Source organism: Myotis yumanensis, unplaced genomic scaffold, assembly GCF_028538775.1.
Source record: "Myotis yumanensis isolate MYYU_CA2020_CCGP unplaced genomic scaffold, mMyoYum1.0.hap1 SCAF_14, whole genome shotgun sequence".
Classification (NCBI taxonomy): domain Eukaryota; kingdom Metazoa; phylum Chordata; class Mammalia; order Chiroptera; family Vespertilionidae; genus Myotis; species Myotis yumanensis.
Genome location: NW_027223765.1, coordinates 1,532,863 through 1,549,407, shown reverse-complemented (window position 1 = coordinate 1,549,407; position 16,545 = coordinate 1,532,863). Strand labels below are relative to the sequence as shown.

General features: G+C 53.6%; 1 protein-coding gene across 3 annotated transcripts in view; it reads left to right on the top strand.

Annotated features, from left to right (window-relative positions):
• Positions 1 to 16,545, top strand: part of USP4 (ubiquitin specific peptidase 4) — a 32,931-nt gene that overhangs the window by 13,310 nt on the left and 3,076 nt on the right. For 2 of the 3 annotated variants that reach the window (XM_070391261.1, XM_070391262.1), the window contains exons 7-20: positions 2,259 to 2,399; positions 3,129 to 3,246; positions 3,508 to 3,681; positions 5,967 to 6,125; positions 7,083 to 7,307; positions 8,273 to 8,356; positions 9,228 to 9,322; positions 11,547 to 11,738; positions 12,547 to 12,635; positions 13,224 to 13,451; positions 14,837 to 14,907; positions 15,066 to 15,184; positions 15,458 to 15,607; positions 16,433 to 16,536. In XM_070391261.1, the coding sequence (XP_070247362.1) occupies positions 2,259 to 2,399; positions 3,129 to 3,246; positions 3,508 to 3,681; positions 5,967 to 6,125; positions 7,083 to 7,307; positions 8,273 to 8,356; positions 9,228 to 9,322; positions 11,547 to 11,738; positions 12,547 to 12,635; positions 13,224 to 13,451; positions 14,837 to 14,907; positions 15,066 to 15,184; positions 15,458 to 15,607; positions 16,433 to 16,536 (1,949 nt within the window). The remainder of the gene's footprint in view (positions 1 to 2,258; positions 2,400 to 3,128; positions 3,247 to 3,507; positions 3,682 to 5,966; positions 6,126 to 7,082; positions 7,308 to 8,272; positions 8,357 to 9,227; positions 9,323 to 11,546; positions 11,739 to 12,546; positions 12,636 to 13,223; positions 13,452 to 14,836; positions 14,908 to 15,065; positions 15,185 to 15,457; positions 15,608 to 16,432; positions 16,537 to 16,545) is intronic. The other variant, XM_070391263.1, reaches the window with a different exon arrangement.

The following is a 16,545-nucleotide window of genomic DNA, read 5'->3' as shown; positions in this document are numbered from 1 at the left end:
TGTGAAGTGCCCGAGGACAGATGGCCCAAGCATTTCCTAGACACTAGGCTGTTCTGCACACGGGTCTTGCTTTTGATTTGTTTGTCAAGGGTGTAGTTTAAAAAGACTTTGTGTCATGTACATTTTTGAGCAAATCAAACAGTATCCTTATGTATATTCATCACTGGGTTTCTTTTCAACTGAATTTACTCTTAAAATTACTGACAGTATTTTCTAGAACATTTTAATCAATTGTCAAATAAAATTTTGTGTTTTTTTTTCTTTAATTTCAACCTGAAAATTGACAGGTCTTGGATATTTGTAATTGGCTTATAAGGATTTTTGCTCTTTGAAGTTCAAGGGAATAGTCCTGGCCAGTGTAGCTCAGTGGGTTGGAGCATCATCCCGTGCACTGGAAGGCTACGGGTTCGATTCCTGAGCCGGACATGCACCTCGGTTGTAGGTTTGATCCCCAGTCAGGGTGTGTATGGGAGCCAACCGATCAGTGTAACTGTCACATCGATGTTTCTCTCTTTTTCTCTCTCCGTCTCTGTCTCTCTGTCTCTCCCTTCTTCCGTCTCTAAAATTTAAAAAAAAAAAATTAAAGGTAATAGAATAACCAGTAAATAATTACTACGAAGGGGAGTATTAGACCACACACCTTGAGGTCCTGTATGTCAGAATTTGCATCAGCTCCTGTGGCACCTGTTCCACCCCTGAGAGAACTGAGGCTGCCACATCAGACCTGCCTTGGGCAGTGACTTTCTGCTGGCGTAGGAGACGGGATGCCTGCACCCCAGGGGACAAACCTGAGACGGTGCCTAGGTCAGCCGCGTGGTGGCAGAGAGTGCCCTTGGCTCTGATGGGTCTCCCTTCGCCAGCGGTCTTGAGTTCTTGGACTCCTTTGCAGCGTGAGGATAAGGCTCTGTGAGCACAGCAAGTGGTGGTCAGGGTCCGAGGAGGTGGGAGGTGAGAGGCTGGGAGACCCTCCCCCTCTCCCTCTCCCTCCCTGGGACTTCAGAGTGTGGAGCAGAACTCCGTTTCCTTTAGGCCCCCAGGTGGTCTCCTGACCTCTGCCCACTGCTGCCGGGGCTACGGACAGGGTCACTCCTTATCCGGCCACATGTTGCTTTCTTCTCACAGGGACCCTGGTTGACACCAGATCCCATGAGGCTGGGCAGCTGCAGTGACTGCGTGCTCTCATCGGTTTCTGTACTCTAAAAATAACCCCACATCTGGAAGGAAAGCCATCATTGTACCATTTGACACAGTGCAGAATGATTCACTCTCCTTCTGCATATTTCTATATGGTTTTTAGTAGAAAGTTGATAAAATTGATATCTATTGACTATTTGGGGCAATTCTGGAATTAACCTGGAAGTGGGAATAAATGTAAACTAAGATGCTGTGAAAATATTGAAGTAGGAGTTTGAAATAGGCTCCTCACATTTGGTGAATTTGTGAAAGAAAAGCACTCCCCTTGCGTAGTGAAAGCACATTGCCATTTCTGTCTGGTGTGCTTAGGGCCAGCTGAGTTTGGGACAAGTATTTTGGGTAACTCATCTCTGTGCTATTTTTCTGTGTCTTTCACTGGTAACTCTTAAAATTCAGGGAAGCTCATGAGGATCAAACTTGTGGTTTATCCTCCTAAAAGACTCAGTACATGACCAGGTGGTTGAATGACCAATTAATTTCTTGAAAATAGGCTTTTTGCAATTTAAATAATTGAATATGGAGAACATTTATTTATTTAAATATTTTTCTTAAAAAATATATTTTATTGATTTTTTACAGAGAAGAAGGGAGAGGGATAGAGCGTTAGAAACATCAATGAGAGAGAAACATCGATCAGCTGCCTCCTGCACACTCCCTACTGGGGATGTGCCCGCAACCAAGGTACATGCCCTTGAACGGAATCGAACCTGGGACCTTTCAGTCCGCAGGCCGACACTTTATCCACTGAGCCAAACCAGTTAGGGCTTAAATATGTTTTTATTGATTTTAGAGAGAGGAAGGGAGAGAGAGAAATATCAAATGATGGGAGAGAATTATTGATGGGCTGCCTCCTGCACGCCCCCTACTGGAGATCCAGCCTGAAACCCGGGCCGGGGCCCTGACCGGGAATCGAACTGTGATCTGGTTCATGGATCGATGCTCAACCGCTGAGCCACACCAGCCGGGCAAGAGGACATGTATTTCTTGAGAAGAGACCTAAGGCATTAAATAGGGCTTGCTTTTTGCTAAAAGTCAGTAGCATTGTTTCTGCTTCTCTTTCCCAGATCAAGCACTGCGCCTAGCAGAAATTTCACTACCTCTCCAAAATCATCAGCGAGTCCCTATTCCTCTGTGTCTGCCTCTCCCATTGCCAATGGTGATAGCACTAACACCTCTGGGACGCACAGCTCCGGTGTCGGCAGGGGGTAAGAGCAGGCCCTTTCACTCGGCTCCCTCCCTCTGAGTCCTTTCTGAGCTCTTGCGCTGCTGCACTAAGCTTGGGGGGGGGGCCCGGTTCCCACTCGAACCTGCCGCGTGTGGCTTCTTGCTCCACTCCGTGCTCACAGTGACGGGTGCCGCCTGTACTGACTTCGGTGGTTTGTTCTCCCACCAGCTGGCGTGGTCCCACAGCCCAAGTCACTGGTGGTCATGGGGTCACTGGGAAAGGAAGGGCTGGCCTATGGCAGAGGAGCTCCAAGGGGGTGACTCGCTGTGGGGGAGCCCTGCCTGTTTCAGGAGCCTCTGCCACGCAGCACAGAGAGGGTGGACTTGCTCTCAGGCGCAGGCAGGACTGAGTGTGGCCTGGAGGTGGTGGCAGGTGCAAGCTCTTGGTCATGGTAGCCACGGTGTTCTTTTCCTGAAGTCACCTGGCGGCTGGCCTTTGGAGGATACAGAATTAGCCTTGGCCACAGCCTGAAAGTGGAGAATTCACATAGCATTTCTCCTCCTCAGAGTGTGCTCACCACCTGCTCTCCTATCACATCAATGGTGGGGGTGGGGTGGGGGTGGCTGGGGCTGCAGAGGGGAGGAGAGAGAGCTTGTATCGTGGGGTTATTACCAGACAATTCGAGAGGCCCTGGCACAGCCCTAAAAGGCGTCCTGAGGGCATGTGTGCAGCGCTCGCTTTTATTGGTGATGTGGGTTGTGTTTTCCAGTGGATCTGGCTTCTCTGCTTCGTATAATTGTCAGGAGCCCCCATCGTCTCATGTCCAACCCGGGCTCTGTGGACTTGGAAACCTGGGGAACACCTGCTTCATGAACTCTGCTTTGCAGGTAAAGAGGGGAGCTTCAGTCTGTGACCTAGTGTGGACGTGGGTAGGAGTGGCCTGAGACCATCACGTGGGAGGTTAGCTGCCAGGTGACGCACCAGCGTGGCCTTCTGGGAGGCCATGCCTTCCTGGGGGAGCCTTTCAGAGAATGTGCTGAGTCCTCCCTGTGGCTGGCGTTGACCCTGTTGGCCCTTTAGGACGGGGTCTGCCTGGACCTCTGAGTGCCCTCCAGCAGGGTGTGAGCGCCGATCCTGCTCTCTTTCAGTGCTTGAGCAACACCGCGCCCCTGACGGACTACTTCCTCAAAGACGAGTATGAGGCCGAAATCAACAGAGACAACCCTCTGGGGATGAAGGGCGAAATCGCAGAGGCCTACGCAGAACTCATTAAGCAGATGTGGTCTGGGAGGGATGCTCACGTGGCGCCTCGCATGTTCAAGGTGGGCTGACCATTGGGGGGAGACCAGTGTCATGCTGTCGTGAGGCATTCTTTTGCTTGCATTTTGAGATTAAGATGGAATCTGAGCCTGGCCAGTGTGGGCCAGGGGTTAAGTGTTGACCTAAGAACCAGGAGGTCATGGTTCAATCCCCAGTTAGAGCATACGCCTGGGTTGCGGGCTTGATCCCCAGTGTGGGTTGTGCAGGAGATAGCTGATTTATGATTCTCTCTCATCATTGATGTTTCTCTCTCCCTGTCCCTCTCCCTTTCTCACTGAAATCAATAGAAATATATATTTTTTAAAAAGATGGAATCTGAAACTAGAAACCCCACATGATCAGACCCTCCTTTCCTGTTGGTCAGCCATTTAGTGACTTACCTTCAGTGGCCTCAGCCCCACCTCTGGGCTGGGGTACTTGAGACGTCTTTTATCAGCTAGTTGCTCAGAATGCTGTGTTCTGTGGGGCCGACCTTTAAACAGCCAGCAGCTTACGCCGGACCATAAAAATTCAAGCTGATTCCAGTATCATCTGAAGCTGCTCCAGGTCTCTCAGACGGGAACCTATACCCACAGTGGTTTGAGTTGGGCCCCCTGAGTTAGGAATGGGGTTGGCATTACTGGAAGGTGATGTGAGGGGCAGTGAAAGAAGATTGAGGAGGCCTGGCTGGTGTGGCTCAGTGGTTCGATTACCCTTCAGGGCACATACCCAGGCTCTGGGCTCAATCCCCGGTGGGGGACATGCAGGAGGCAGCAGATTGATTATTCTCTCGCATCGATGTTTCTCTCTCTCTCTCCCTCCCTCCCTCCCCCTCCTCCCCCTCTCCCTTTCTTTCTCTCTCTCTCTCCCTTCCCTCTGAAATCAATAAAAATATCTTAAAAAAATAAAAAAGAAGAAAATTGAGGAGGAGATGCAAATGGCAGTGGGCGCTTGGAGTAGCTTGGTCTTCCCGTTGCCCTAAATGTGTTTCCTGCTGAGGGGGTGCCTTGCCTCCATGTTTTGAAATCTGGGAATCCTCTTTTGCCTGCATCCCTGGGCTTCCAGGAACCTTCATGAAGCACATGGTAAAGACAGGCATATTGATTCCAGGAGGAAACATGAATAGCACCTTAGTTCATTGAAAAAGTTAAAATCTTAGATGGTTCGTTGAGATTGAAAACTAATTCTTTTCATCCCCATGGTCATATTAATTCCTGGGAAATATAAGTAAGTTATTTTCACATAGTAAGTCATAAAGAGACTACAATTGGGTAACAACACATTGGGCTGGTGCTCACGTCAACAGACAATGAACAGGCAGTGTTTAGAGAGATGAGGGGAGTGAGGCGTTTCCTCTGACGGACACCGCTCTGCGCTGTGGGGTGTGGGAGCCACGAGGCACTTGGAATGTGGTAGGTGAACAAGGAGCTGCATTTTTTATTGTATTTAATTTTAATTAATTTAAGTCGGAGTGCACATGTGGTTAGTGGCTCTGCTGTTAGCACAGGGAGAGCAGTGGCTCCAGCTTTAGGCTCATGAGAATCTCCGCTTCTGCAGGTCTGGGTGGGCCTGGGATGTGCGTGGCCAGCAGCTGCCCGGGGAGGCTGGTGTTGCTGGTGGGGAGCACACTCTGAGGATCGCCCTGTAGGTCAGCTCCAGGCACACGGCATTTGTTAGGCCAGCAGGGCTGCTGTGTACCCTTCGTAAAGCTCTTCCGGGGGCTGGGCCAGAGACGTCGGAGCAGCACTCATGTCCGTTCTAGGAGGTGGGCTGCTCAGGGGCCACCTTTGCTCTTCTGTTGGGCAGTGGCCAGGTTCCAGAGCCATTGTCATCCCGGCTTTCTGACCCAAGGCCTCTCTTGGTGAGAACTGCCATCCCCTTTATGGCCCTGGAGGAATTAATCGGGCTATGCAGTCAGATGCCCCTTCCTGTCCCAGCTCACCGCAGCGCTTTCTGTTCTCTCTCTCTCTCTCTCTCTATTTTTAATCCTCACCCCAGGATATTTTTCCCGTTGATTTTTAGAGAGTGTGGAAGGAAGGAAGGTGGGAGAAAAAAGAGACATCCATGTAAGAGAGACACATCAATCAGTTGCCTCCTGCACATGCCCCGGCCCAGGCCAGGACTGGGCCTGCATCCCAGGTACATGCCTTTGACCGGGAACCAAACCCAGACCCTTCGGTACTTGGGTGGACGCTCTAACCACCAAGCCAACCCGGCCAGGGCTGCAGAGCTACTTTTTGTGACAGTTTCCTGTCTGACTTCCCTGGCTCGTATTCTTATGTCCTCCGATGCCCTTGCTTTGTCGTAGACCCAGGTGGGCCGCTTCGCTCCTCAGTTTTCTGGCTACCAGCAGCAAGACTCCCAGGAGCTGCTCGCCTTCCTGCTGGACGGGCTGCACGAAGACCTGAACCGCGTGAAGAAGAAGCCCTACCTGGAGCTGCAGGACGCCAATGGGCGGCCGGACGCGGTGTGTCATGGAGTCTTTTGAACATAGTCTTCCAGAGACGTTGCCTGTAGTGAGAGTCGCAGGGACGTTCTTTGGTTCTTTTGAGTATTGGTGCCAGGGCCCTGGTTGCCTGTTGTTGTTGGTGATGTGGCCATGGCTTCTGGGAGAGAAATGCATTCCAGGTCAGAGAGCGAGAGGGTTGCTCAGGTCGCTCCTGCTGCTCCCTCATGGCGTCTTCATATCGAAATCAGTTTGATATCATTTCATTGGTGACGCGGAGACTGGGGCACGCTGAACTGTACAGTGCCCGTGGTGTGCGCTCAAAATAGTTTCTATAATATTACTAGGGCACTTCACTTCTTACTTGATCTTCTGATCTATGAAAAGGGAACTTAGTGTCTAAGTCACCCTGTCACAGTGGAGTGACCAATATGGATACTTCAAAGTGCATTCACATCTTAGAGGAAAAGCCACTAGAAGCTAAAGGCTCACAAGGGCTTGGAGCTTGGGAAGCCCTGTGCGGAGGCAGTGCTGGCCCGGTCAGGTCTGTGTGCCCACAGTGCTCCCAGTGCGACGTCTCCCATCACAGGCCAGACCGATGCCTTGTCAACACCTCAATTGTGTGATTGGGCGTGGAGCTGCCTCATGGTCCATCAGAGCTTTTTTTCTTTTAATATTCACCTGAGGATACGTTTTTCATTGATTCTAGAAAGAAAGAGAGACAGAGACAGACATTGATGTGAGAGACAAACATCTATTGGTTGCCCCTTGCATGCACCCCGACGAGGGATCAAACCTGCAACCTGGGTATGACCGGGAGGCAAATCCTCAACCCTTTGGTGCCTGGGAGGACACGCCAGCCAGCTGAGCCACGCCGCCCAGGGCTCCGTCTCGGGTTTCGCTGTGAATCATCGTGGACGCAGGGGTACAGGTCTGAGGGTGCTGTCAGTGTCATTTCTCCTTTCTCTTTTCTTTCAGGTGGTGGCAAAGGAGGCCTGGGAGAATCACCGGCTGAGGAATGACTCTGTGATTGTGGACACATTCCACGGTCTCTTCAAATCTACTTTGGTTTGCCCAGAATGTGCTAAGGTTTCTGTGACCTTTGACCCATTTTGTTATCTAACGCTCCCGCTGCCCTTGAAGAAAGATCGCGTCATGGAGGTCTTCCTGGTTCCCGCTGACCCCCGCTGCAGACCTGTGCAGGTGAGAGCCTGGGCACCCTCGCAGCACCTCCGTTTGGAGTGGTTTCCAGACCCAGCGTGGGGCCGCTGGCATCTCCCTCGGCAGAAGCTCATCAGCTGCCACGGAAAGCCCTTGGCACTTGCCTACGTGTGCCCTTGGCCTCCATCAGGCCTTCGTGGAACCCCATCCTTCAGAGCCTCGGTGAAGGGCTCCAGGCTGCTCTGCCACCTTTCCCCATGCTTCATGCAGCTGCAGGAGCCTGGCTCATCTGCTAGGTGGTCCTTGAATCTGAACGTTTGGGACTCAGAAGCAGGGCACTTTCTTGGTCAGGTTCCCCCTCAGTCAGCCAGGAGAGCTTGGCCGGAACAAAAGGCCAGGTGGCTCACTGCATGACTACTGAGTTTCCTGGTATTCGTTTCTTCATCTCTAAAGAAAGGTGCCTGTGGGGGCTGGTTGGCAGTTGTATAATTTTAATAATTCTTTGAAGAACATGGTTAAGAATAAAATAAAACCGTGTTGCCCGGGCTGGTTTGGCTCAGTGGATCGAGCATTGGCCTGCAGACCGAAGGGTCCTGGGTTCGATTTTGGTCAAGAGCACATGCCCAGGTTGCAGGCTCGATCCCCAGTAGGGGGCGTGCAGGAGGCAGCCAGTCAATGATTCTCTCTCAGCATTGATGTTTCTCTCTCTCTCCCTCTCCCCCCTGAAATCAATAAGAAATACATTAACAATAATAAATACATAAAATAAAGCTGTGTTCAGAGGGAAAGAGTTGGCCGGGCCCCTGTGCTCTGTCGGACAGTGAGGTGGGTGCTGGTGCAGAAGCCCTGCCTGTTGGCTCTGCTGGCCGCCTGTCTGGCCTGACCTCACTGCCGACTGTTCCTGGAAGGACACTCCTGCCCTCACACATGCGTGCGCTTCCCGGCTCACCTCCTGCCCTTTGTGACTCGCCCTTGCCTCTTCCTCACCCCCCGTCTCGCCTTTGCAGTACCGGGTGACTGTGCCGCTGATGGGCGCCGTGTCGGACCTGTGCGAGGCTCTCTCCCGGCTGTCTGGCGTTGCTGCAGAAAACGTAAGGCAGGGCGGGCAGTGCCCTCGGCCGGCGGGGGCACTTCAGAGTCCTTTGGAGTTTGTTTTCAACCTTGTAGCCACTTTTGGGGGGTGGTTCTTATTGGCTAGCACGGAGGTGATGGCGTCTGGATGCTCAGGACCCTGGCCCTGCTGACGGTGCACACTGCTGCCGAGACCCTCCCTCCCAGACCCCTCTGGGGACACCAGCTCTCCTCCATTGGGGTCGCACTAGCCATGGTCGGAGGCCAGGAGGAGGGCTCTGCTCTCAGCTCTGCCACCCCTTCCTGTAACCTCCCTTATAAGAGGAGGTAGAAGTTCTTTCCTGCCCCGAACTCCGCTGTCTGTGTGACGTTGTGATGTTCTCGATAGAAATCTGTGTTAGAAACAACTGCCCGAGCTGGGCTGTCTGCTGACCTGGCTGGTTTGGAGGTGGGCCGAGTGACGCGCCCCCCGGACATGAGGCCCGCTTCCCGGACGCTCCCAGCCCCGTCAGTGCCCTTGCTCCTCCCACTCCCCTTGCTCCGCTGCTGGTTCCAGGCAGTGGTGCTGTGGGTGGTCCGTCTTCCCTGTGCTGAGGGGGCCTGGAGACTTCCGGCCCAAGAAGGTGTCAGAGACTCTGGAGGACTTCCCGTTCCCCTCAGCACGCCTCACCCCCCCGCCTCTCTCGGGCAGAGCCCACAGGGACTCGCTCAGACGTGGCCAGCCTGCCTTCAGCTGGTGCAGCCGTGCCGCTCCCCGTGGGCCTCAGCCCTGAGCTCGGGTCGGTTACAGGGCGCGCTCTCTGGACGCACATTTCTCTCATTTGTCCCTCGGTTTGAAGCAGGTGTACTCTTAATCCGTCCTGTAATCTTTCTGCTCCTGTTGATTCTTAGATGGTGGTCACAGATGTGTATAATCACCGCTTCCACAAAATTTTCCAAATGGATGAAGGGTTAAACCACATCATGCCTCGGGATGACATTTTTGTGTGAGTACTCAGCGGTTTCGGCTGCAGGGTCACAGGAAACAGTCTAGAGGTTTCCCTGCTCGTGTCTCCAGAGCAGAATTCTGGCAGTTGGGGCCCGTGTGGATCTGCCCTCACCCCTTGGTGCCAGAGGTGGGTGTTAGGGAACTGCGGGCAGCCATCCGTGCTAAGCACCTCCTGGGCCTTCAGAGCCAGACATTCCAGATAGTTCTCAGCATGAACACAGCCTTTTGTCAGCAGTTGCTACCTGAGAAGAAGGCCTTTGCTACTCAGTGGTCCAACAGGTGGTGCTGCTGTTACAGATGCCTTTCTCAGGAACAGGCCCAGCGTGGGAGGAGCCTTGGGAAGACACAGGATGTCCAGGGAGTGCTCATCCTTCCTCCTTGCCACAGGCCTGGCCCCTGAGGCTGGTGCCATGGCGAGGGACAGGGTTGATTTAAAGATCCTTTTTCAGCTGCAGATTCTTTGAGCTCTGAGACTCAGGTTCCTCATTCCTGTGGGGACAGCACACTCCAACCCCGGCTGGTCTCCCTGGCCTTCCCAGCTCCTCCTGCTTCGGGGTTGCCCTTGTAGCAATTCTGTGCGCCCCCCTCGCCGAGTGTAAGCTGGCCTGCGCTCCCCCGCCTCCTACCTGCTGTCTCTTTCCTTCCTCTCGCTCGCTCGCTGGCCTTTGGTGGAGAGGGTGTTTAGGGTTTTGTTGGTTTTGTTTCCGAGTGAGCAGTGCACTACACGACAGAGGCCTTTCCTTCCCTTTATGTTTTGCCCTGTGACGCCTCGGTCGCTCTAAAACGAATGGCCCTCGACCACGCCCACGACCCTCGCTCTGTTCCCACCGGCACGGCAGCCTCCCTCCTCAGAGCATCTTCCCTCACTTTGCAAACGGCGGGCCTGAGGCTCATCCTGGGCCGCAGCCTAGGGCATGTCCATTTCTGACCCCAAGTCCTTCCTGGAAACCAAGGCTGGTACACAGCTGAGCTGAGGACTGGGTGTTGCCCGTGAGGAGGTTGGCAGACCCCCGTCAACGAAGGGAACTGCACAGGCTGGAGGGCCAGCCACAGGAAAGCCCATTGTTTTCAAGGTGCATTGAAAATTGTCTCAGGAAAACACCACAGCAGCACCTGGTGCTCTGAGCATGTGGTGCGGTGCTGCCGAAAGACGGCCTGCCACCTGGCCGCGTACGGCGGGGGGTGGTGTGGCCACTGAGGAGACAGACTTGGCCATGAGGGGCCTGGCCTGGTCACAGCAGCCAGAAACTGGCAGGATGGACCTGGAGTCTGGGCCAGCCTCACTCCAAGGCCTGGTTCGTGACCTTGATGTTAGACCACCAGGGCCTTACCCTAGAGCACTGGGCATCTGTGAGGTCCGAAAGGTTGGCGACCGCTGCCCTAGAGCACACCTCGGACTTTTTGTGAGATTTAAAAACAGACAAACACCCACATTTATTGTAGCCAGAACTGCTGGCCAGGCGTCTGGGGAGGGGTGTGTTTGTGTGATTGTGTGTTTATAGTTTTCAAAAATTGAATCAGTAAGTTTGTGTCTCCCCCTATAGGAAGAGGGAAAGACTACAGTCGGTTGCCAGCAATTTTGGTAACATCTGTTCCAGGATAAAACATCTAAATCTCCTCAGTCCCATGTATTCACTAAGTAAGACACATTTTTTAAAATCATTGATTTATATTTACCAGTTTCTTTGGTTATCACTGATTTTTTTAAAGATTTAGATAATGATTCTTTTACTTCAGTGTTTTTGAACAAAAATGACAAGCAATTCATTTTATAAATTTGCTTCTTCATTTGAAATAAAGGGTCTTTGGCTAATACTCTAGGTGTACATCTTGTATAATATTTTGTTTTATTAAAGGACAGGGCACTGAGAATGCTTTTAGAAAAGTTGAATTACTTGGTGACAAACAATGAGTTTGGTGGCCGGGCCCTGTGTGTCTCTGTCTGGAGTGATGGGCCGGATGACAGCTGGCGGCTGTGCTGATCCCGCTGAAGGACCACAGGCTGTGGTTGGGAAGGAGGATCCATGAGCCCCGAGTCCCGGGTCGCGTAGTGACCCTCCTTGGGACCAGCCTCTAGAATTGCCTTGAACATGGATTCTCTGCCCTTTGTGCTAAAGTGTGCTCTGTCCCCGTCACCATAGTCACGGCCACCGTGTAGCTGCAGCTCAGCTCTGTCGCTCATGGGAACCTGCTCCTGACTGTTCCTCTTTTGTGATTGACAGGTACGAGGTCTGCAGCACCTGCGCCGATGGCTCCGAATGCGTCACGCTCCCGGTCTACTTCAGGGAGAGGAAGTCCCGGCCGTCGAGCCCTTCCTCCGGGGCAGTGCTGTATGGGCAGCCGCTGCTGGTGTCGGTCCCCAAGCACACGCTGACCCTCGAGTCTTTGTACCAGGCTGTGTGCGAGCGGATCAGGTTGGTTCAGGACAACGCTTCGCTTGTTACCTGAAATCAATGCAGGCGCAGTCCTAGCGGTGCCAGTCCCTGGGAGGGCCAGGCAGGTGCTGTGGGCACATCTTCAGCACCGTGACTCGGGGCACCTACGCTTCCTCCTGTCCCTGGAGCATGTTTGTCACAGCTGTCAGTCACCTGCGTTAGGGAGTCTAGTGCTTCGGTTGCATTTTGTATTCAAATAAAATTTTTGAGCCCTGAAGGCTTGGCTCGGTGGATAGAGCGTCGGCCTGCGGACTGAAGGGTCCCAGGTTCGATTCCAGCCAAGGGCACAGGCCCGGGTTTCGGGCTAATCCCCAGTAGGGGGTGTATAGGAGGCAGCCAATCAGTGATTCTCTCTCATCATTGATGTTTCTAGCTCTCTCTCCTCCCTTCCTCTCTGAAATCAATAAAGAAATATATTTAGGGGGATAATGAACATTTGTAATACCTTAATCGATAAAGGGAAAAAAATAAAACAACAACAAAAAATTTTTGAAGAATTCCACTGTCATTCTGAAGCGGGTAATTAATGTCACTGGGAAATGCTTTTGAAAGTGACGGTGCCACATGACATGGAAAACACCTTCCTGGCGTCTTCAGTGACTTGGTAGCTGGGCACCTTGTCCTTGGGTTCCTCTCAGTTTCTTCAAGTGCTGAGCCATCACATGATTGTACAGCCTTTTATTTAAGTTGCCTTGTGGGTAACTCCATAATTATGAACTACCTGTAGGTGAGTGGTGGAGAAAAATACATAAATGTTACAACTGACCATTTTTCTTTCATTTTCAAGCCGCTACATAAAGCAGCCGTTGCCCGAGGAGGTGGGCGGCTCGCCCCTGGAGCCCGGAGCCTGCAATGGTTCCAGAGGCAACTGTGAAGGTGAGCACTGGCCACGCTGTGGAGCTGGCTGACCAGCCCCTCCGGGCCTCCCCATTCCAGAGGTGCACACGGGGGACGGAGGCTCTGGGCGGGGCCGGGGGCGGGGGGCTCTGCCTGGAGAGCAGACGCAGGAGGCCCCTGCTGCTGCCCGCCGTCTAACTGGCACCTCTAGGACTCTTCCTAGGCATGTGGGCCTGGCTTCAGCTCAGGCAGACTCAGCCGAGCGGGACTTGCCCACGGTCACGAGACAGAGTGAGGGTTTGATTCTGACCCGTTGGGATTACCAAGTAGTTGCTTCTTGCCCGGCTGGTGTGGCTCGATTGGTTGAGCGTCAACTGTGTACCAAGAAGTTGCTGGTTGGGTTCCGGGTCAGGGCACATGCCCAGGTGGTGGGCTGGATCCCCAGTAGGGGGCGTGCAGGAGGCAGCCGATTGAGGCTTCTCTCTCTCCCTCTCCCGCTCTCTCTAAAAATCAATAAAAAGTTTTTTCAAAAACCTGGAAGGAAACACCACAGTTAGACACTAAATAAAATGTTAACATCGTCATAGTGGCAAGTTGTGTATAGGAGACTTTTTGTTTGTGTACCAGGGGAAGACGAGGAGGAAATGGAGCACCTGGAGGAAGGCAGAGAGCAGCTCTCCGAACCCGAGGGCAGCTGGGAGGAGGAGCTGGGAAGCGACCGGGGGGAGACCACCCAGAGGAAGAGCCCAGGCCGGCCCTGCCCCCAAAGGCTTTTCACCTTCAGCCTCGTGAACGCCTATGGGACGGCCGACATCAATTCACTCGCAACCGACGGGAATCTACTGAAACTCAGCTGTAAGCGCTGCCTCTCCTTCAGGCGGGCTCTCTGGGGACCCAGGATCTGTTGGAAATACCTGCTCAGCACTTACTGCTTCGGGTTTTCATGGCCTCCGTGTCTCTCCGGGAACAGACGTGTGTGTTGCTTTTCTCTGAAGCTCCCCAAAGACCGTTGAAGAGACACTGAGGCCCTGGCTAGGGAGGCAGTGGGTCCCAATGTGCGAGGGTTGTGGGTTTGATCCCCAGTCAGGGCTCATACAAAAACCAATGGATGCATAAGTAAATAGAACAACAAATCAATGTTTCCCTCTCCCTCTCTGCTTCCTCTCTCTCGAAAATCAGTAAACAAATTATTAAAAGAGACACTGTGCACATAGGCACACATGTTCACACACATGTTCACACACACACACGGCCTGCTGGTCAGGCTCTTCCGTCCTCGACAACTTCGGGGGAAGCGCGCCTCCCTCCACTCCCACCCTTCCCAGCCCGTGCTCCTGGGTGGCAGCATTGCCCCGGACTTGGCTCACTTGGGCGAATGATGCATTTCTCTTTCGCTCCTTAAGGATGCTCGTGGCTGGGACCCAGCTAGGGGATGGTCATGGGTTTTGTCGCTTTCTGTTCTGTGGGGCCTGCCCTCCGGACAGAAAGAGGGTCCACACGGATGTGCGTCGTGTGTGACAGCACGGGGACAGGACGCCTGCACGGGCAGGAGGGCAGCTGCGCAGCAGCTCTGTCCTCAGCCTCCTTCCCTGGAGGAGGATGAACTGGGTCCTTTAGCTAGCTAGCGCTTCTCCTTTGCTATACTTCTTTAAAAATCTTTAAATAACTGTTTTATTGAGATCTTTTTGAGCTCATTCTCTCTCTGCAGCTCCCTCTCTCTGGGCAGCTTTCTCCTTTTAGAAATTGTCTTGCAATTTCTAGAGATTTTTCTGGAACTCCAGTCTGACTCCTCAGCGCAATCTTCCCTCCCCCACTCCACCCCCATGCTGGGGCCTGGAAAATGCCTTCAGGCGGGAGGCGGGCCACTGGCAGCTCCTTGTTTGTTTCCCGTCTTGGGATGGCAGGCTTTCTCCGCCCGTGTCCAGTGTCTGAAATAGTTGTGTCAATCTTACCTGGTCAGGTTTTCTTACGGTTTAAGGCGGGAGGGAAAATCCAGCCACTGTTTCTCCATCCTTTCAAAACCCTACGTGGTTAGCAGGCGGGGAGCTTGTCTGTGCGGCGAGGAGATCTTTGCCAAAGGATGTGGGGCCAGGGGATCGGAGTTGGCAGGCTGAGGGCAGAGCGTTGCCCCTGGCAGTGGCTGGTGATGGCGGCCAGTGCTGGTGCGCAGCCTGAGTGCGACCTGAAGAGCTCCTCCCATTGTTGGCCCTTCACTCACAGTGACACTTTGGTCCCCACAGCTCGGTCCACCCTGGCCATCGACTGGGACACGGAGACCCGGAGCCTGTATTACGATGAGCAGGAGTCTGAGGTAGGCCCGTCAGGGCCCGGGCATTGGGGTCGCTGTCAGCTCCGCAGCAGCTTCTGCTTCGGGCCGAGTGACAGCACCAACGAGGCTCCACGACAGCTTGTGAGGCTGCAGCTGCCGGGAGGTCTCATCTCCCCACAGAACTCGCTGTGTTCCCACAGGCCTTCGAGAAGCACGTGAGCATGCTGCAGCCGCAGAAGAAGAAGAAGACCGCCATGGCCCTGCGGGACTGCATCGAGCTCTTCACCACCATGGAGACGCTTGGGGAGCACGACCCCTGGTAGGACTCCCCGCCCGGGCCTCTGGCACCGCGGGCCACGGCGTCCACACGTCCCTTCGTATTTGCACGTCTCTGACGTCGCCAACCCAGCGACACAGATCTTTCCCTGTGGGTTGTGTTTTCCAGGCTAAGAAAGCCATCCCCGTTTGGGAAGGTGACTTAGAGCCGCTTGCTGCGGGCAGGAAGGATGTGGGCTGTGCGATGCCTCCAGGCGGCGCCCCGGTGGCCTCGCTCCCTGCCTCCCCCCAATGGAGGTTTCCCTTTTCCCTTCAGGTACTGTCCCAACTGTAAGAGGCATCAACAGGCCACGAAGAAGTTTGACCTGTGGTCCTTGCCCAAGATCCTGGTGGTGCACCTCAAACGTTTCTCCTACAGCCGGTACTGGAGGGACAAGCTCGACACGGTCGTGGAATTCCCGGTCAGGTGGGTCCCGGGACGCGGTGTCACTGGGACATTAAACAGGAGGAGACTGGGCACTGATGGCGGAGGGTGTGCCACCAAAGACTTGGCTGCAGGAGGGGGTGTGGCTGGGCTCCGGGAGGGTAGACTTCAGCTCTTGCCCTCCCCCTCGTCCCACAGGGCGAACGGGATTATTGGGGCTGCAGGTGGGGTCGCAGACCCACCACGCTCCTGTCCCAGGCTAGGGAGGGGGACTGGCTGTCTCCTCAGGTCCTCTCACATCCCGGAGTCCAGAGTGAGACTGACAGGAAAGACAGACAACAAGATAGGATTCCACCACGAGAGGCAGTTTTTAAAATGCTTTGGGGGCCGGAGGGGGTGGATAGAGACATGTATTTGCCCACATATAGGCGTGTCAATGGAAGAACTTAGGTGGTGAGTATTAAGTATTTGTTGGAGAACTCTTAATTTTACTGTATGTTTGACATTTCCAAAATAAACTATGGGAATAAAGCTTTATGGGGCCTGTTTTGGTTTAGCTTAAACGTTTAAGGCTCCACTGGTAGTTTCGAGAGTGGCCGCCATCTCTGCATAGTCCTGCAGCCTGGTCTGTGCGAGAGCTTCCTCGCCGTTTGGTTTGGGCTTGGGGTTCCCCGGGAGGCTTCTCTTCTACAGCCTGAGCAGGTCAGCGGTCAGAACAGACCAGGCCTGTCCTGCGTGTTTATCCCTCTGCAGCGGGCGTTGGAGCGCCTCCCTTGGGTCTAGTCCGCTGCATAAGGGGGTTGCTGGGTCACCCTGACTTGCTCTAAGTTTAATGTAGTTAAGCCTGTTTTTGTGTTTTGTGCTTAGAGGTCTGAACATGTCCGAGTTTGTCTGTGACCCGTCGGCAAGGCCGTACGTGTATGACCTCATTGCCGTGTCCAATCATTATGGAGCCATGGGGGTTGGCCACTGTAAGTACC